The 19,735-nt window shown below is 51.6% G+C and overlaps 9 protein-coding genes across 9 annotated transcripts; 5 read left to right on the top strand and 4 right to left on the bottom strand.

Moving 5' to 3' along the window:
* Positions 1 to 530: 530 nt before the first annotated feature.
* On the top strand, positions 531 to 1,313 carry M409DRAFT_56782 (uncharacterized protein; the record flags this gene model as incomplete). The annotated part of the gene is made up of 3 exons (XM_033813395.1): positions 531 to 589; positions 792 to 1,254; positions 1,311 to 1,313. 3 exons carry the CDS (start codon positions 531 to 533, stop codon positions 1,311 to 1,313), a joined length of 525 nt encoding a protein of 174 aa, XP_033664948.1.
* An 800-nt stretch (positions 1,314 to 2,113) lies between these two features.
* M409DRAFT_25407 (uncharacterized protein) lies at positions 2,114 to 2,736 on the bottom strand (the record flags this gene model as incomplete). Its single annotated transcript, XM_033807676.1, has 2 exons — positions 2,114 to 2,466; positions 2,514 to 2,736. 2 exons carry the CDS (start codon positions 2,734 to 2,736, stop codon positions 2,114 to 2,116), a joined length of 576 nt encoding a protein of 191 aa, XP_033664947.1.
* Positions 2,737 to 4,521: 1,785 nt separating this feature from the next.
* On the top strand, positions 4,522 to 6,684 carry M409DRAFT_25406 (multicopper oxidase; the record flags this gene model as incomplete). Its single annotated transcript, XM_033807675.1, has 7 exons — positions 4,522 to 4,918; positions 4,974 to 5,028; positions 5,095 to 5,232; positions 5,300 to 5,954; positions 6,072 to 6,190; positions 6,249 to 6,452; positions 6,510 to 6,684. The coding sequence occupies 7 exons, from the start codon at positions 4,522 to 4,524 to the stop codon at positions 6,682 to 6,684; spliced, it is 1,743 nt and encodes a 580-aa protein (XP_033664946.1).
* A 922-nt stretch (positions 6,685 to 7,606) lies between these two features.
* Positions 7,607 to 8,914, top strand: M409DRAFT_25405 (uncharacterized protein; the record flags this gene model as incomplete). The annotated part of the gene is made up of 2 exons (XM_033807674.1): positions 7,607 to 8,439; positions 8,500 to 8,914. The coding sequence occupies 2 exons, from the start codon at positions 7,607 to 7,609 to the stop codon at positions 8,912 to 8,914; spliced, it is 1,248 nt and encodes a 415-aa protein (XP_033664945.1).
* A 263-nt stretch (positions 8,915 to 9,177) lies between these two features.
* M409DRAFT_68002 (uncharacterized protein) lies at positions 9,178 to 10,638 on the bottom strand (the record flags this gene model as incomplete). The annotated part of the gene is made up of 1 exon (XM_033817648.1): positions 9,178 to 10,638. One exon carries the CDS (start codon positions 10,636 to 10,638, stop codon positions 9,178 to 9,180), a length of 1,461 nt encoding a protein of 486 aa, XP_033664944.1.
* A 1,325-nt stretch (positions 10,639 to 11,963) lies between these two features.
* M409DRAFT_56777 (uncharacterized protein) lies at positions 11,964 to 13,447 on the bottom strand (the record flags this gene model as incomplete). The annotated part of the gene is made up of 6 exons (XM_033813394.1): positions 11,964 to 12,786; positions 12,834 to 12,917; positions 12,972 to 12,981; positions 13,030 to 13,112; positions 13,163 to 13,320; positions 13,373 to 13,447. The coding sequence occupies 6 exons, from the start codon at positions 13,445 to 13,447 to the stop codon at positions 11,964 to 11,966; spliced, it is 1,233 nt and encodes a 410-aa protein (XP_033664943.1).
* Positions 13,448 to 13,998: 551 nt separating this feature from the next.
* Positions 13,999 to 15,062, top strand: M409DRAFT_25402 (uncharacterized protein; the record flags this gene model as incomplete). The annotated part of the gene is made up of 2 exons (XM_033807673.1): positions 13,999 to 14,017; positions 14,071 to 15,062. 2 exons carry the CDS (start codon positions 13,999 to 14,001, stop codon positions 15,060 to 15,062), a joined length of 1,011 nt encoding a protein of 336 aa, XP_033664942.1.
* A 387-nt stretch (positions 15,063 to 15,449) lies between these two features.
* On the top strand, positions 15,450 to 16,581 carry M409DRAFT_25401 (uncharacterized protein; the record flags this gene model as incomplete). The annotated part of the gene is made up of 2 exons (XM_033807672.1): positions 15,450 to 15,975; positions 16,106 to 16,581. The coding sequence occupies 2 exons, from the start codon at positions 15,450 to 15,452 to the stop codon at positions 16,579 to 16,581; spliced, it is 1,002 nt and encodes a 333-aa protein (XP_033664941.1).
* Positions 16,582 to 17,766: 1,185 nt separating this feature from the next.
* On the bottom strand, positions 17,767 to 18,597 carry M409DRAFT_25400 (uncharacterized protein; the record flags this gene model as incomplete). The annotated part of the gene is made up of 1 exon (XM_033807671.1): positions 17,767 to 18,597. The coding sequence occupies one exon, from the start codon at positions 18,595 to 18,597 to the stop codon at positions 17,767 to 17,769; it is 831 nt and encodes a 276-aa protein (XP_033664940.1).
* Between the last annotated feature and the right edge of the window lie 1,138 nt (positions 18,598 to 19,735).

The raw sequence follows: 19,735 nt of genomic DNA, 5'->3' as shown, positions 1-19,735 counted from the left end.
GCGAGAGAGCTGTGCTTATGTATCAGACATATCAGACACATCCGGGCTGACATACCAGATAGAGAAGAGAAAGCGGTAGTATGCCCGAGCGTTGAATCTCACGCATCTCGCGGACGCTCGTGGCCCTATTTCACGTGGAGTCTCGCGATTCCTACCGAGATCCACGAGGATAGGGCTGACCGGGCCCGAGATGCTGCGTGGCGATCCTGATGATTATGCATCGGTGTCGGTGGTGAAAAGAAGAGTGAGAGGGCTCGAAAAGTAAGAGGTGATGTCGTCCTTCGAGTTAGTAATCCTAGGGCGGTCCTAAAATAAGCACCGCCTCTCAACCAACACCGACATCGTCTGCATCCTTGTTCTTCCATCGCCCTACCCGTAATCGCGAAACATGATGGATACTGCAAAAGCTAGGCTTGGATCTCGCAACAGGCGCTCAACTCGGCCTTTGCGGCGAAATTTGCCGACAAATGGTTGGAAAGCCGGTGCCTGAGGAGCTGCAGCAACAGTTCAGCCACCTACGGCCGGGAGCCATGTGGGGGCAGAGGCAGCTCGATAACCTCCAATCCCCGTGCTCGCTGCTCGCAATAAAGTAAAGCAGCAGCCTGGTTGGCGACGAGTTTGACTCTCTTCAGCTGTGAATGCGATGCATGCCAGCTTTCAAAGCCATGGACAGTTCCTGACGCCTTGAACAATTCGGATGCCTGTGCGACTGCGAATAGTTGCCGATGATGGCATTCTCCCCATCGCTGAGCGAACATAAAATAAGCTGACTGCTTCGCCATCGTCCACAGGAACAACACGAAGATTAGAAAGTCCATCAAACTCGCATTTATCAGCGCCGGTGCAGAATTCCTCATCGACTCCTATTCCCAACAACATCTGCCAAGCATCTCACCTTCCCATCAGCTCGCATCTGATACTCCTTCGGGTCCGTTCGTCCATCCTACAACTCCTCTATATATCAGTCTCCGGCTCGCACAGAGTGCACTCGAGGGAGTCAGACGCATCGATCTCGAATCCAGTCATCATGTTGCCTCTCGTCGCCACCGCTGCTCCAGGCCCGATCTCTCTTTTCTACTACCCAAAGGACCATATGGCAAGAAGTGGTTCTTCCTCCTCGACAATGTCCAGTGGAACAACAACACCGCTGCGATCATCCTCTGCTGCCTCTCAAATGTCAACTTCCAGCCGCTTTTCCGCAACCTTTGGCCGAATCAAGAGAGGATTGATCAGGTAGACGAGGACAAGGAAAGTGTAAGTCATGTAGCCCATCCATTCGATCGAAAGCACTTTTACTGATACTTCGATAGTAGTGAAGTGTTTCTCTTGAGATATTGAAAGCGAATGGCGTTGTGGCAGCGTTGATGAGCGAATTTTGGCAGTGTGTGATACCCTTTGGAAAGTTTTCTCATGGTGTCGGGTGGATGGACGAATATTTCTTTTGTGTCAAAGTGTATGTGTGTCTGAAAGAATGTCGAGTGACGAGTCTACTGCTATGTTAGCGAATCCCAGTTCAGTATATTGCGAGCTTTCAAATCAAATCCTCCTTCGCGTTCCAACTATCGCCGTGGCGTTTTCGCTCTGGGCTTTCATTTGACAATGGAACGAATCATCATGTGTTGGTGAAAGGAGGAAGAAAGTCCGGCAGCGAAAGAGCGAGCAGGATCAACGCGCGAGAAGCGCGTTTTATTTTGATTGGCGTCATCGTCGCGGCTCCCGAGATATTGCCGGCCCATCATCAAGCTCAAGCTCCCATCCTCCCATTATTTCCCTACCTCTGTCCATCGTCTTGAGAATCCTTCCTATCGCCGCCGGCGCTCTCAACATGCCAGAAGACGCACACAGGCGCCCAGACTAAGCAATTCGAGGAACACGAAGCTATATGGCTTCTACAAAAGGCGAATGGCTGGGCAAGAGTCCAGTCATCGTCGGTACGGTTTGATACAGCACGATACGACGAGGTCATGTTTTATTTTGCCTTGATGATGTGCAAGCGAATGACCTACGATCCATTCTAGCAGCTTCAATGGCACCTCTTCCACCCACACATCACATCTTCCCGTGTACAATGTCCCACCACTTCCTATGACTGACCCTGTCCTTTCTCTGCTAACTAAGAAGTTCCAACTCCGATCGGAACAGGAGCCACGTTCTTAACGACCACCGGGACTGCGTTGTCATCCGTCACAGTGTCAACATTCCAGCGCAAGCTCCAAACTCCATCGGTTGCAGTGGGCACGGCCCACCAGAGTTGCTCCAAGGCGCCAGTGTCATCGACCAAGACGAGCTGATTTCCAAAGACAATGAATCCCGAGGTGACAAGCTCGTCGGCGCTCTCAGGAGTGCTCGTAAAGCCGGCTGGTTCGAAAGCGCCGGCGGAGTTGTCGACAAAGAAGGTCGTAGCAGACAATGTTTCGGTGTCGTTCGCCGTCACAGTAAGAGTGGTGCTGTCAGATTCGTCGTGGACTAACATCGGTAAGTGGAGGTTTTGTACATAATACTTGCATGCTTACATGTAACATTCGCAGCAGTCGTCGAATCTTCAGGTGGCTGGAGCCCAATGAAAGCTGTCTCATCGGACCAAAACACGGGCAGACCATCGACGCCTTCGCCATAGGCATAGAACGAACCAAGAACGGTTTCCGTGGTGGCTTGACGATTGGAAAGCGCTGCGCTGTTGGCGTTGATTGCGAATAATGCCAAAGCAAACGCGCTGGAAAGGATAGGGAGAAACATCTTGAAGGATCGGACGTCGTCGTGTACGTGGGTGAGTAGAACGGTGACCAACATGCGTTCCCCCAAGGGACTGACGACATGATATAGAGTTCTACACGTGCTTTGTGTTGCTCGACCTGTTCGCTTTGTTCACGACAACAGCAAGACTTCTCGACTTGCAGCAACGTACGCGTTCTGCATCAGCTTCGGAACAGGGCCTCTAATTTCTCCGTGAGCAGACATACGACTTTGCGTCTGCTGTCCCATGGAGCTCCTTGCCAAGATCCAATCCGGACATAGAACCACGGGCAGCACATTTGCAAGGGTGCCTCCATTACGGTTCCTGCGTGTGCCTGAAATCTTACATGCAGCCACGTGGCGACCAGGCTGAATGTGCATATGCAGTCATTGCTTCGGATCGAAAGCGCTGCTCTTGCCGGCGGCCCTAAACGTACGGGACCTGCGGACGATGCACCACACCCGAAAGCACGTTGGTACACAGCAGTGCCAATGCTTGGCCAACAATATCGAGAACGCGACTGTAAGCGACAGTCGGGAGGATGCATGGAAAACCTGACCTTCGATCATGCTGGACGAAACCACGATTCACTCCTTCCAATGGCCTGGTATCAGTGTACGATTTTGAACATCGTCGAGCACGCCAAGTAGATTTCGTCTCCAGGACCGACTTTGAGAAACGTGGTCAATGCTCATGCAGCAAAGAGCCACTATGCGGAGCTGTGACAGGCACCGTGTGGAAGCACAAAGTGCTACATCCAGAAGCTCAGACCATCGGCGTCGACCTCACCTCTTCTCAAACTCCAACACGCGGAAGGACTGCCTCTAACATCACGATATCGCCCTCCACGACCGCGCGAAGGAATGGTCCTGAATTGAACGTCCTATCGCTTCAAGGCGGCCCGATTTCGCTACCGATGGCAGCGATTACTAGATGGACGATAATGTACCCTTGGCACCTAGTATGGGGCGAAACAGGGTGAAGCGAAAGAGGCGTAAGGCTGCCCGTCGAGATCATCGTGTCTTGTTTTCGCCGTTCCGTGCCTCATGCGACGACGCTATTCCACGAAGGACAACTCATCGGCATCGCTCCTGACGAAAGCTGCTGCTAAGGAGAACAACCGACATGGTCTTCGGAAGCTTCACTGCCTCATTTGTCGACCAAGATAGAGAATGCGCGTTCGGTCCAGGTGGTCCCGTTCACAAATGATTCCTACAACGTCCAGCCCACATATTTCAAGGTCCATGACTGGCAATCCACTCTCGTCTTCGCTGGATTGTAGCCCGACCTGGCCCACTTCTCTTCAACATTTCCCGTCTGCAACTGTCAGCAGAATACTTCTCGTCCCTTGCATAGTCTCAAACGCTAAGCCGGACGACGTCTTTCCATACTCCCGGTGGCAATTGCAATGGCCTCGATTTTCGCCTACGAAAACAACGACGACAACATGTGCATCCACGCGACACGCCTCGAACCGCTGCAGGTATGTGGTCTACAGCACTTCCCCTTTTCATCCTTTGAGGCTCGAAATAGAATGCCAGTAACATTTCGTAGGCGAGGTCATTCGCATCCGACGGAGCAGACATGGCGAATATGCGATGGACTTCAGCCGCGCCAGCTCGACGAGGATTGAAACGCATCACGAAAATGTCGAGAATCCGCTTCATCATTCAGTATGATCGGACGGGTACGAAAGCAGCACGCTCCAAAGATACAAGACCTGGCCTTCGCCTCAACAAACTTGACAGCATCAGAACTTGAATAGCCCTTCGTTTCGAGCCTTCAAGATGCTTCTCTATCTACCAGCTATTTGCAGCCTATCCTTGCTCAACATAGCTTGGGCTGCTTCTCACGTTCGTCCACGCTACCCTTACGGTCCTGGCCCTTCCCGATGGGCGAAACGCGCTGTCACGGCACCTCAAACCCAGCCATGGCACAAGAGGCAGACCATCTCTGGCAACAACAACGGCACCAATAGCATAGGCGGATGTCCTGGCAACACTGCCAGCGACCGAGGTTCCTGGTGTGATTTCTCGATTGACACCAATTGGTATCTTGAAGTTCCCAACACCGGCAGAACTGTGGAATACTACTTCGAGATGGTGAACACTACCCTTTCCCCAGACGGTGTGCCCAAGATTGTTTTGACTGTGAATGGGACCATGCCTGGGCCTGTCATTGAAGGTAAGAAGAAAACGCATGTCCCTCCCACACCAAACCTTCTGGCTAACTTTGCCAGCAAATTGGGGGGACGAAGTCGTGGTTCACTTCAAGAACAACTTTGAAAACAATGGGTGAGTCTACAGGAGGATTTGCTTGGGTAATTACGGACGATTGCTGATACACTTTTACTTGGGTAGCACCGGCATCCATTTCCACGGCATTCGTCAGAATTGGACAAACCCAGAAGACGGCGTACCTAGCATCACGCAATGCCCCACCGCACCAGGCGAGACTGTGACTTACAGGTGGAGGGCAACGCAATATGGATCAAGCTGGTCAGTCGACCCTCCCTCAGAGCAACGTCAAACAACAGCAAAGGGGCATGATTCTGACAAAATATAGGTACCACTCTCACTTTGCTGTGCAGGCATGGGACGGTGTCTTTGGACCAATCGTCATTCACGGCCCAGCATCAGCAAACTACGACGTCGATCTCGGGAGCATGTTCCTCCAGGACTGGACCCATGACACGGCAAGCTCACTTTACTCAATTGCTGAGACTCAAGGACCACCACCAATGGCCAACGGCCTCATCAACGGAACCAACATTTTCGGCGACGGAGGATCTCGTTGGGAGGCTTCTGTGGAAGCAGGCAGACCTTACCGCCTTCGACTCGTCAATCCATCGGTCGACACATTCTTCGCCTTCTCGATCGACAACCACACTCTTCAAGTCATTGCCACTGACTTCGTTCCAATTGTCCCATACGAGACTGATGTCATTGGTCTTGGTGCCGGTCAACGATACGATGTCATATTTACTGCCAACCAGGAGGCTATTGCTAGTGACTTTTGGCTACGAGCAGTGCCTGACAACGTCTGCAGTGCAGTGAACCAGAACCCAGACGACATCAAGGGAATCATCCACTATGGCGACAGCACGGGTACTCCAACGACATCTCCATGGACATCAGACAACAGCTTCCTTGCGTGCCAGGATCCACCGCTTGCCAGCTTGGTGCCTGTTGTTGAGAAGGATGCTGGTGTCTCTGGTGTTGTTAGCGCCGAACGCAACGTTACAATTGGGATCGCTCCTGGAACGAACGTGTTCAAATGGTAACTGGTAAGCTTCAGAAATTGAGACAAAGCGCTGTTACATCACTGACGTCCACAGAACAACATCACATTCTTCTCGGAGTGGGAGGATCCAACAGCGCTTCAAATTCTGAACGAGGACCACACCTATGAAACACAGCAGGCCGTCATCGAGCTTCCCAATGCAGATGAATGGATGTAAGAGTATCGAATACCTTGAGATGAAGACTTCCACTGACCACGTGTATCTACATAGGTATCTGATCATCCAACAAGCCAACACTGCACCTCATCCTATCCATTTGCACGGCCATGACTTCTGGATCTTGGCGTCCGGCCCGGGTACATACTCATCGAACGTTCCGTTGCAGACCGTCAACCCACCGAGGCGTGACGTGGCCATGTTGCCAGGTGCCGGTTTCATTATCCTTGGGTTCGAGACAGACAACCCGGGAGCGTGGTGAGTGAGCTCGGTTTCTCCTCACATGTCCTCAAAGCTGACTTTTTTACTCCTCAGGCTAGTACATTGTCACATTGGATGGCACACTTCTGAAGGATTTGCGCTCCAATTCGTCGAACGCATCGATGAGATCGCGGAGCAATACAATGAGACTGCGCTCAGGGACAGCTGCGCTAAATGGTTTGCGTATGACGAAGCGACGAACCTCGAGCAGCACGACTCGGGTGTGTAAGATGGTTTGCGTCCCCTCGATGCTACTTGAACATGAACTAGAGGGAGGGGGCGGTCACCTGGTGTTATACTCACCTGACGGTCTAGACTTTTCACGCTAGTTCTACGGTATCGCGGACCGCAGCCCGCTCGGGGGTCAGCTGAGGTTCACGGTCAACACTTGTATGGAAAACAAGATCGGTTTGGGGTTGTCATCTTCACAAAGCCAGGCATCGTTTCCTTGCGGTAAGCAAATTCAATTCCCCTCGACCCCTCAACCTTGATCTTGCCACGAAGCCGGCTGGATCCGCCTCGCGATAACAACCCAAGCCAAATCTTGGAAACGGACTCCAACTCGCAATCATGATCGATAGTCATACCCAAGAGATATCAACAACTCGGGGTGGTAACTTTGTCCTGCTATCAGTTACTGCCCAACATCCGCACTCTGATAAATTCCCCAAACAGGACATCAGCCTACGACAACGCTCCACGGCTATCCACCATGGCATCTCACCGCCCGCCGCAACTGCGGCCAACAAGGGGAAAGATGTTATCAACAACCTCTCATGACCGTGATACCAACGAAAAGCCGTAGCACAGCGCATCAGCATGACGGCGAGCGATAATGCCGATAGAGCCTCAATCTGCCCATCTTTCCTGATCGGGCAAGATTTCAGCGTTGACCTGCCGGATCGGGAATGTTGCAGGGATCAAGGACCTCTTGTGATCAATCGTCTAGTCCTCCCGCTCGTACCAGCTACGGCGAGTTGGGGAATGGAGCCGAATACCGCTTATGGTGCTGCGTTCCCGTGTTCAGAAGTGTGGTCAATGATGGATATATCAATCGATGGCTGCGGTAGGATATGGGGTTTGAGAAAGGTAGGACCTGAATCGATTCGAACTCCAATCCTAACAACAATACAATCGATCGATACAACACAATGTCTAAGTTGTTGAGCTTCTTCACATACGGCAGCGGCGGCGAGGCCGAACAACCACCCCAGCCAAGAAAGGAGGCCGTCCGCGCCTTGCCAACGCCATGGTACACAACAGAGGAAATGTATCAACTCGAACGACGAGCCATCTTCTCCAAACGCTGGATGTTCATCACGCAAAAGTCCCGCCTGCAACAACCCGGTGATTTCCTCCGCTACACCGTCGCCAACTTCGACTTCATCCTCATCGTCGACCGCACTAACAAGATCAACGCCTTCCACAACGTCTGCCGCCACCGCGCCTACCAAGTCGTCGAAGAGGAAAAAGGCCGCAAAAATATCCTCTCCTGCCGCTACCACGGCTGGTCCTACGGCCTGAACGGCAAACTCGCCAAAGCCCCAGCCTACGACCTCCTCGACGGCTTCGACAAAGAAAAGAACAGCCTCTTCCCCATCCACACGAAAATCGACAAAAAGGGCTTCGTCTGGATCAACATGGACGCCTCCGCCGAACCGGAAGAATCCTGGGAGAAACAATTCCACGCCGTGGACGAGCAGAAGCGGTTCGAGAAGTTCAACTTCGACGACTACGTGCTCGATAATTCGTACAGCATGGAGGGCGAGTATAACTGGAAGATTCTGTCGGATAATTTCAACGAGTGCTATCATTGCAAGACGACGCATCCGGATGTGCCGACGTTCCTCACGATTGATAGTCATGATTGTGTGGGCAAGGATGGGCATATTCAGCATGATCAGGCGCCGACGCCGGAGCAGGTTGCGAGGGGGTTTGATGTGAATTCGACGTACTACTTCCCGAACACGAGTATGTCCGTCAGGTAAGTGACTATCCCCACCCAAGATCTGCCTCTGTATGAGATACTGATAATTGTGGGCAGCCCACACTTCATGATGATCCAAAAATTCCTCCCCAACTCCCCCATAGGCTGCTCCATGCACTACGAAGTCTACCGCAACAAACACTCCTCGGACGCAGACTTCCACGAAATCGCCGACACCTACGCGCGCGTCATGTCCGAAGACAAAGCACTCTGCGAGAAAGCCCAGAAGAACCTCAACGCGGGCGTCTTCGTCGCCGGGGAACTCCACCCGCGCTGGGAGAAGGGCCCGCTGTACTTCCAGCAGCAGGTGAGGGATGTCATCACGGAGCACTTCCAGCGGGAGAAGAAGGCCGGTGGGGAGATTTGGCCCGCGAGGCAGAAGTTGCCTGAGGAGGCTGGGGTGAGTCATGAGGATTTGGAGATTTGCAAGGGGTTGGGGTGTGGAGTGCAGAAGGAGATTTTGGCGTGGTGAGTTCGAAGACGATTTTGACGATTTGATGACTTTGATGGGTTTATGCATGGCGATTTGGAGACGAGGGAACGGCTGTGTGGGGTTTTTGGAGCATTTTCGGGTTTCAGTCTTTGATTCGGTGTACAGATGCCAGAAGGGCCACCCTATTATGAATGAATGCATCGAGTGTTGGGCGTTGGCTACTATGGCTTTAGCGGATGCTTCTAGAATAGACTGTAACCCATGTAGGAAATGCAATCCAGACTATCGTATCGAAGGATCAATCAGACCACGAGATGCTCGCCCTGGTATCTCCACCAATGCTCTCTCGAGTCGGCTTGTCGCCAGACGCCAATCCCGCCTTCCACGCCTTTGGAGTTGACGCTCCAATGCCCGGTCTCGATGTGCTTCAGCCAGTTCTCCAGTACAGCGGCCAGCTTGGGTCCATGTCGCATGACGAAGGGGTTGATCCCCGTTTGGTAAAGATCGCAGTGGCTCTTGATAATGGATCGGCCGTCGGATGTTCGTGCATATCGCCTATCGCCCAAACGAATGGGTAATATGAGCCGACAAGCGTCTTCGAACGGGTTTTGGGCGTTGGGGAAGGCATCGAGGTAGAGACCACACGGAACAGACTCCACCGTCGAAAATGGATATCTGAACTTCGCCTCCTTCGCGCTGACGGTGCCTGGGCATCGCAAGAAGAGAAACGGAGCTTTCATCCCCACAGTCTCTTTCGGGAATTGCTGTTTGATATGCTTGAATGGCTGCTGAAGAAATTCTTCCACTTTCGGTAGACGTATTCCAGGTGCGATAAAAGAGATCTCAGACTGCTGAGCATGAGAGAGGACCTCGTAGGCAAATCCTCTTGGAATGCCAGCAATATTCAGTGCCGTCCTCGAGCACAGAGGGTCTATCTCATTAGGGTCGTAATCATCGTCTTCAGGCTCCTGGTACTGTTTGGTGATACCCGCGCGTTTCTCAATCGCCTTCACCAGCGCAGCCCAGGCATCTAGACAAGCATGGAGATCGTCCAGGGTGTACGGCTGCAGAATCCACGGCCGGGTCTTGTATCGCGCAAAAGTCTTGTTCTTCACGAGATCGCCTCCCTTCTGTGCGACATCGTCCTCCATCTCCACCGTGGACTCGTCGTGAATGGCAACGGCCTTTTCACCCTCCACCATGTCGATGTAAGCGCTGAGGATCGTCTCCATCTTCTGCCACGGCAGGTCCGGATCCTTGAGATTGAAAACATGGTGGTACGTCGGCATCAAAAGGGCCAGGCTCGTCTGCTGGTCGAAGACTATACCCGCTGGTTGGGAGACCAACGCCTCCGAACTCTTGTAAATGATCACGAACCTGAACTTCTCGGACAACCGCGGATCGTCGTGCTCGACATCCTCAACCACATCCGCAAGCCTCAACATATGCTCCGGACTCGCAAGCCCAGAAACATGGTAGAAGAAGTGATAATTCGGCACCTCGAAGATCTTGGACAGGTACCGCACCAGTTTCGGTCGCAGGATCTTCTTCAGCGCATCATTCCCATGCGTGCTCCACCACGTCCGCTTCGTCAACGTCGAGATTTTCTTGCCAGAGCAAAACCACCCATAGAGAGTCAAGGTGTTGTGAAGCGCCGCGCAGCGATCCGCGTCGATGTCGTTGCCCGGACTCGGTGGCTGCTTCTCGTTCACACGGTCTCTGGCAACTTGAGCAAATAGTGTGGCCGTGAGCTTTTCCGCCATCCAAGCTTCTGGTCCCTGGCGGTCCAGCCCTCCGTGAAGCCTGTAAACTCTGTTGGTTGTTATCCTGCCGATCGAACCTTCGGCTATGGAATGCTTGTCGAGGGACCAGGTATGGAAAGCGTAGATGCGGAAGCCAATCGTACGTCAAAAGCACTAAAGAGGCAGGTCTCGAGAGGCTGATATGGTAGAAAACCAGTCAAGCGATGATGTCGGCCGTGAATTCGAGAATCTTTGTAAGAATGGCCCGAACTCCGGTATGACGCTGTGGGTGATGGGTGGTTTCTTTCGTTGACGCCGCTAGCCTGCAAAAGCCCTTCACTCTCGCCTGTGTGGCGTAAAATCGGCCCGAGCCTCGCCGATCCGCATATAAACACACCAGGTTGGGCAGGTGCCAGGGCCAGTCAATGCTGGCACCTTGACAGCAGCGAGTCTATCGAACAACACAAACGAAAATATGGCATGATTGAGGTTTGGCAGCACCGAAAGTTGTCGCATTCAACAGAGTGAGTACGCGGCAGAGAGTATGGTTCCGGCAATCCCGAAGACCCGTCAGCTTTGGCAATGATCACTCTCTTTATGCTTTCCTACTTCTCATCATCTCGCCTGGGACATGTATACTTATGATTGAACAAATGCGGCGTTGGAGGTCATGAGCGTGGCGCCACCGAAACAGATTGCAGCAGTGAAGACCGGATTGATGATTGAGCAGGCAGCGAAGGGTGCGACAGCACAAGCGGTCGTCTGTGAAGAGTTCAACGATGCTATGGACATCATCGTGGAATGGGGAGCTTCTTTGCACGTCTCCGCGCATTTATACCCATCTTCCAAGCAGCGACAATGGAAGTTAGCAACGAGCATCAGACCACCGATAGAGCCTCTTACCACACCATCAACTCAAGAAGACTCCCCAAAACAACGTACTCACACACCAATACAAAAACTGCAATCAAGAGCAGTCATCATGTCTGGGTGGCAGAATTGGCCGGGCAGCAGGGGGGCGTGGCAAGGTCGACCAAGAGGGTACTACGGGCTAGGCGATGACTCCTTCATCGGCCGTCGCGGCGCTATGGAGAACAACTGGGGTCCCTTTGCGCGTACCGACATGACTTCGCCCGCCGACTATGCACGGGACTATTATGGAGGTGGCTGGTCTGGACGGGCCGGTCAAGGTCGGCATGCGGCGATGCAACAGCAGTTCATGGGTCTGCAGCCGGGAATGGGGTACAACAGCAGGCTGCCTCGAGGCTTCTTTTAGTGCCAACTGAGTCGACTTGGCCGCCGTAGATAGAGCTTTTAATGTGTAATGTTGAGCCATGAGGTTACGTTCATCCCAACAAGTCCACGCCCACGCCTCGAAGTGCATCCACAGCCCAGGTGGGTGGATCGTCGCTGTAAAGCTTCTTGAAATGTGTTCTCAAGAACTCGGGATATCTGTCCTCGATGATAGCCTCTCTGACTCGGCGCATGAGGTTCAGGAGGTAGTGGACGTTGTGCATGCTGAGGAGATGCGCTCCTACGGTTTCCTTGGAGGCGGTATGGTGAATGTATGCCCTCGTGATGCCGAGGCCACCTTCAGAGTCTGGCTTGCAACATATACACTTGCAGCCTTCTTCGATGGGGCCGAAGTCGCAAGCATACGAAGCATGCCGCAGGTTGAAGCAACCGGAGTCCGTGATGGCGTTCCCAAACCGCGCAGTGCGGGTGGGCCACACACAGTCAAACATGTCGGCCCCGAGAGCGACGGAGACTAGGATATCTTCCGGGTAGCCCACTCCCATGACATATCGCGGCTTGTGCGTGGGAAGCAGACCAGTGCAAGTATCGACCACTTTGCAGAACTCAGCTTTGGCTTCGCCTCCACTGAGACCTCCAATGGCAATGCCAGGTGTGTCCCGCGCGACCATTTCCTTGCAGCATTCCCGTCGAAGGTCCAGGTCAAGGCCGCCTTGGATGATGCAGAAGAGGTTCTGGGAGTCGGGCTTCTTGTGGGCTTCAATACAGCGATCGAGCCAGCGCACGGAGCGGTGCATCGCTTCTTTGATTCGCTCGTGGTCGGGCGAGGTCGTCGCAATCACATCGTCCAGTTGCATGATGATGTCGGACCCGATGGAGTTCTGCAACGAGATTGAGTGCTCAGGAGTGAGGAGCCTAAGAATGGTCAGCACAAACAACATACTGGGTTCAATAAAACATACATTGGAGATCCATCATGAGGACTGAGAAATCGTACGCCTTCTTCGGTGACCTGGGCAAGTTTCAAGAGTGAGACCATCTGGAAGCTGTGATATGGTCAGCTCCGAGTGGAAGTGCAGCCTGCCGTCACGACGACGTACCCGCCGCTGTCTGTATCCCATTAGTCTTGCCCTCACACTCATGCTCGTTACATCCCACCTGTCAAGATATTGTGTGGCCATGACTGCAGCTTATGTGCTCCGCCTATGATGTCCAACGTCTTCTGCCCTGGTTTGAGACCTCTGTATCATGTTCAGCCCAGCTCTTTCATCTTCAATGCCAGAAATCGTACAAATGGTAGGTATTGTTGAGGCATAGCCTGCAGCTCGTCTCCTCAAGTTGCTTCGGAGTGAGGCCTTTTAAAGAAGCCTGCGTAGCCACGGGCATGAACATGGGTAGTTGGACCGGTCCATGTGGGAGGTTGAGGGTCGCTGCTCGGGCTTTGGTGGTCTGCGAGCCTCAGTCAGCCAATGCCAGAACCATGATAATGCGAGAGACTCACTGAGCATCTCGAAGCAAGTTCGAAGGTCAGCGCCGATGGTAGCGGCCGTGGGAGCATATCATCTTGCTGTGACATGGTCGAAGGTGTAGTCGCGAAATTGAAGAGGCTGGCTCGTGATTTGTCGATCTCAGCGGACTCGGCTCCGGCGTTTCGAGTTCACCTGCTTCACTTTGGAAGTCTCTTCGCTCCTAGCATCGACCACGATATTGAAGCTATCAAGACATCGGACACGGAAAGGTGTCAAAATGGTGCGATAGTGCCAGCAGCCACCGCCCAAAAAAGCCTCTCTCCCACGGATGTGATCATACAATACGCCGTCGCGCTCCTTCACGATGCCGTAGAGATGCTGCTTGCAGTTGAAAGAAATCCCGTAAGGAAAGTTGAGGAATCATCGAGATACAGCGAGATCTGCTGGCTTTGATTCCACCGGTGGAGTCACACCTTTCCTTGCGGCACCCAAGTCAGGCGACAAACAACATCTGAACCCTCAGACCAGAGGATGAATACAGACACATAGAGAAGTATCTGCGCGCAAGCAAATCAACTCTTTATTTCTACATCCATATAACCTACTTGCGATGCATTGCTAAAATGGCCAAAAGCAGTTCTCAATTGCTCGACTCAAGATGCAAGCTCCAGGATCAGGTATGTTAAACCACAGCCAACGCTCCGCACACATTCTAATGTAACATCCATAGCTCGCGGAAACTACAACTACTACACGCTCCGAGATGTTCCTGGTAAGGATCGAGGGGCATTTGCCTTGAACTCTCTGAAGGCAGGCACAAAGATCCTTGTCGACAAGCCGCTCATGGTCTTCAACACGGCTTTATCTCATATCAGCCCGATAGATACGACGCAGAAGTACCATCGTATGTCGCCCCAGGATCGAGCCGAATTCGATCGGGCCCCGGGAATCCTTCCTGGCGGCCATCAGGGGATTGTTGCAACCCACGATATGAAGTTCCACCTGAACAGGTTCACGATCAACGACGGCAAATCCGGCTGCTTTGTGCACGCTTCACGCTTCAACCATTCTTGCGTACCAAATTGCAGCATGACCCCCACTTCAAACGACAGCATTCAGTGTATCCTCATTAAGGATGTTCCAGCCGGAGAAGAGCTCACCTTCGCGTACAACGAGAATTTCTTGTACCTGACATCCGTTCAAAGAGCACAGTACTTGAAGAACTTGCGCTTTACTTTCCGAGACTGCTTGTGCGCCATTTGCACGCAGCCTGAAAGAGATCGAGCAGACAGCGACCGGCGAAGAGCGCTAATGAGGGAAGATTACTACAAGTGGAGCGAGATGGACATCGTGCGAGAAGATGGCTTCCCAATGCCCGAAGCTAAGCTGGAAGCTGCCCTTGGCTACGATTACTGCTTCCAAAACAAGGTCACGGAGCATGCGCGAGCCTTTGTTGAGCTGGCAGAGCAGGAGGGGATCTTGTCCTCATTATTTCTGGAACTCGCTTGCTTGTTCCTGGCAGAGGCTCAGAATCACGGACCGAAGGCAGGGCGCGATTTTCAAGAGATCAAGAAGTGGACAGAGCGGACGATTGAACTCAGACGCAATCGCATCGGAGAAGAGGGGCAAGTGATGGTGAGAAGACGTTCGACAATCGACTCGACAACCTCCAAAGCGACATCAGAGACTGGGAGTTGGCTCAGTCTCGTGCTTGAGCTATGAACCGTATGCAGCAGCTGTTGTGAGCGAAGATGGAAAGAAAAAGGCACCTACCCCTCCAGTTACCGCTGTGTCTTTCTCTCATTGTTTTCACTTGTTTGTATCAGTTCCTGGACGGGAAAGTGTCACTTCGTTTTGGAAAACAAAGGCGCTCCTTCCTCATTCACGTCAAGCACGTCACGCGACGTGGTGGATGCCTGAAACACAGGCCTCCAAGCCACCTTTCCGATTTTCATCTCTCAAAACATGTACGTTCCATCAACACCATCCTAGTACGGCGGGAAAGAAGGAGAAGGCGAAAGCGCGCAAGGCGGCGACAACATCCAAGACAACAGGATCCACCACTTCAGGTAATCTCTAAGCATCGTGCTTTTTTGCAGTACACTGACCATGTCTTCAGGCAAGAAAATCACCATCGACCAAGTGCACATTCCATCGGATTACGGCTCGGTTCTTCCACGAAGCTTCGACTACTTCGAGATCAAGGAAGCAGAAGGCAAAGGCCTTGGTGCCTTTGCGACCCGTCCCATCAAAGCCTTCACGACAGTCTTCCCCGAGCAGTCCATCATGTCTTTCAACAAGGATCGTAGCCAAGTCTCAGAGAACAACCTCATCGCAGCCTACAAGAACCTGAGCAGCCAAGACAAACACATCTTCGACAATATGCGCAACTGCCATGGCATATGCGGTTGCAAGTCCGGACTCTTCTTCGCCAATGCCTTCGGCCTTCCAGGAGGTGTCGGTTGCTTCCCAATCCGCAGTCGCCTCAACCACTCTTGCCAAGCCAACTGCATGATTGACACGCATGAGAAGTACTACGAGAAGAGGATCACGGTGCTCAAAGACTTGGAGCCTGGAGACGAACTCACGTTCCACTACTACCTCAACACGCAATTCATGACCTACGAGCAACGTCGTGAGCACGTTGGCCTCGGATTCTCTGCACTTCACCTGCAAGTGCCACATGTGCACACTGCCGCCTACAGACAGATTCATCAGCCATTGTCGCCGTTCCATGATGCGCCATCTGCTCTATTGGATTGAAGGCGCAGACTTTCGCGACGTCCCATCCGCCTCGCTCGGTCCACACCGCGGCATCTTGCCGGATATGGTCATGGCCTCGTACATGCTCCTGTTCTGCCACCTGGCAGAGGCTGAGGGTGTCATCGTTGGGTCTTTGCTCGGAACCAGCTTCGTCAAATTAATCCACTGCGTGATGTTCCGGTCGGCAATGAAGCGAGTTCGACAGTTGCCTGAGAGCATCTTGACCAATGTCCAGACGTGGTGGAAGAAGGCACACTCCAACGGATCTGGGGGCTCTGTCCTTGATTACTTCGACAACATGCTTTGGGACACAGTCGGGCTCTTCATGTCGTGCGTTCGTGACGACGGCAAGATCGACTCGAAGAACTTCGACTGTCCGCTTCGTGATGTCACTGAGGACAACAGCTGGAGCGAGGTCATGGTGGCGCTTGGGATCCAGTCAAAGCAGTCCATCCGATATACTCCATACTTTGCGTGAACGAGTATGTCGGTGAGAATGGGGTATCGCCTGCGTGCCGGGTTTTAGCAGAAGAGATAGATGATTGGCAAATATCATCGCTCGGGGAGAAGAATGAGGTTTTCGTCACCGCAAACTGCACTTCAAGCCCTCCGACTCTGTGCCGTCTTCGCTTTCTTCTCCGATGGAGCTGCCTCCGCTATCTTCTTCGTCATTCGAATCCCAAGACCAGTCCTCTCGCCACAGTGCATACGACGAAAACCTCGATCCTGCCACGCGGTATTCCAGGAATTCATCTTTCTCGGCATCGCTCAGCTGGTCCGATTGTAGGCCGTTTACATATATCGACCAGATCAAGAAGTCTTCGTCCTCAAACCAAAGATCAAAGAACATGGGAACCGTCGGGCACACCACCGTCTCCCAAGGTTCATGATACTCATCATTTTCAGCCAGAGGTCTCGAGATCCAAGGGTAAGCAACTACGGACAAAGCTGGCCCTACGATTCCCCATACGCCAGAGGTCGACTCGTACCTGACGACCAGATACGTGTGCAGGGAGTGAGTTTGATCCACAACCACCAAAAAGTCATCAGGTAAAGCACGTGGACATGCGAGCCCGAAGACTTCGTCTTCGACCCACAGCTTCCGTCCAACTTTTGTTGGGTATGCCCGTGCTCCGCCATTTGTGGCGTTATTGCTTGGTCGATGATAGTGGGCATGATCAAGACTCAATCGGCCATCTTCTAGTCTGACAATTCTGGACGAAGCCGTAGGAGAGTGCCTCGGACTGATTGACAAGAGCTCCTTGGTGCTAGCTACTTGGCAGCCTTGTGGGGTTTCAAACCCCCTTCCCGAAAGTATTTGCTGGACTTCTTGATCTCTAACAGTAACTCCAAATGACTGAAGAAGACTTTGAACCGGCCAAGCGCACTCTCGGTATTCAGCACGTACACCAGGGAGACGTCGTAGAACTTCGATGACAAGACACAATGGCGAGATTTTGTAGTCCGGTGCTGGCGGAAGTTCTGGCGGCGGCCACTCCATCACTTTCGTAAGTGCATACAGCCTGTCTCGAGCATCAGTGCAATGCCGATCTTCAGACTGCCTGATAGTCAACGAGAGGTCCAAGAGCTCTTGACGTGCCACGGTCGAGGGTGTGTGATCATCTTTAAATGAAGAAATCACCAACATCAAGTGGCATTGGTATCAGTTAATTCGGCTGTTGGGACCATCAACATCGCGGGCTACGTCCCCAGACTCATTCTCGTACATGACTTTCATAAAGGTTCCGAAGTCGTCAACCGAGATGTGATTCTCGCCACACAAGATAAGACAATGTTCCGCAAGACGGACTTCTTGAACGATCCATACGCGGTTCCAGTAAGGCCTGTTCCCGATCACAGTAAATGCGGATTTGAAGCTCGGGTCGAGACATCGGTGGTAGAGGCTATAATCGTGCATCACCTCGCCGCCAGTGTCTCTTCCTGGACAGGACGTAATCTCGCAGATCTTCTGTCGCGCTAGTGATCCCAGGTTACTACCTGGGTTTGGAGAAATGCTTCTTACGTATGATGCGACTTCTCTAACGACTTCGATGACATCTCCACTTCCGTCAGAGTGCTCGCCGACGCAGGAATACACCATGTTCGCCCTTTGATAGATGTCGCCCATCATTGCGACTTGCAGCGCCTTCTCATCAAGATCGTCCTGGTTGATGCAGATGCTGTCTCTCCAGACATAGCTATCCGGGGCTTGCCGACGAATCTGACTCAGTGCATCATAACAGTTCCGACGAACTTCGTAATGCCGATCGTTCAGCGTGACCCAGCTGGTATGCTCCGGCGATCCCCAAACGTAAGAAGCGGCGGCGTAAGGCGGTGCCTTCTCGAAGGGCCAAGTTGTGACTTCACAATCCATCATCCTGAGCTCGCCCAAGTCGTGCTTGCTCTTGAAGCGTAGTAGTCGAATGTCTTTGCTGGGATGCGCGAGCGGCTCGTGGGTGAATGCGAGGGAACACGACCTCTTCCTTTTAGACATGATGGTGTAGAAGAATCCCGGTCTCTGCGTTCTCTGGTTGATATCCGAGCACCAAGACAGAATGGCTATCTCTGCGAATGGCCCCGGGCAGGCGCCGATTCATGTATGTCGCGACACATCCAGATCTCGAGGCTGAGTCGTGGCGTTGTACCCCCTCAGGCAGCTGCACCTGCAGGTTGCGGAAGGCTCAACAGAAGCAACTGGTCGAAGTACCCTCAGACGCAGTTCCTTCTATGTTTTTGTGCTGCATCCACCACATCTAGACTCTTCAGTGAAACTGTATAGGCTAAATGGAAAAACCAAATCTCTGCAAAGAATGAAGACGTGAATTAAAGAGAGGATAAGGAGCGGAAGACATGGGCAGGAGGAAAGACGAGGGGGCGCAGCAAAACATGTCCTTATTATTATATGCGAAACAGCGCGCTATAGCGCGTCGCGCTACAACACACAAAAAAGTACGAAACTACAGTATATAGTATAAAACTTACTAAAACACGTATTATACTAATAAGTAATATATAAAGATATAAAATAACTAGCGTTTTATATTATATAAAGAAAAGAGACGTTACTATCGCTATCGTAAGTTAACGTTATATATTAAACGATAACTAAAGATTTTATTACTAAGTAGTTTACATGTGACGCTAACTTACGATAGCGATAGCGATATTAAAATAGGAATCTCGGGTTTATTTAAACTATAATTTTATTATATAGATACTATAGAGTAGATATATCTATATTTAAACTACTAAAAGCTAAAATATTAAGAAGTAATACTTTTTACGTATATTATAGAGTATTAGAATTAGTTCGTTAATCCTAGAATCTTACTTAGTACGAGTACTAAGCTTAAGTCCTTAGTTAGAGCTCGTTAAAAGAAAAGAGTTAATAGACTACTAAAATAATTTTAAAGTAGAGGTTTAGGTATTTTTATAAACTAAATAGTAAGATTAAATAGTAAGTTAAACGCTATTATTATAAAGGAATACTAAGAGATATTTAGAAACCTAAAAGGGACCGAGATAAACCTTCCCTACGTAATAGTATATATAATTCCCTAGTATATATTTTATACTCGCTATATACGAGGATAGAGAAAGTAGAAGTTTATTCTACGCTTAACCTAGTACTA

This window comes from Zasmidium cellare (assembly GCF_010093935.1).
Source record: "Zasmidium cellare ATCC 36951 unplaced genomic scaffold M409scaffold_27, whole genome shotgun sequence".
Classification (NCBI taxonomy): Eukaryota; Fungi; Ascomycota; class Dothideomycetes; order Mycosphaerellales; family Mycosphaerellaceae; genus Zasmidium; species Zasmidium cellare.
Note: the sequence above shows the minus strand (reverse complement) of the source record. Positions and strands in the feature narration are given on the sequence as shown.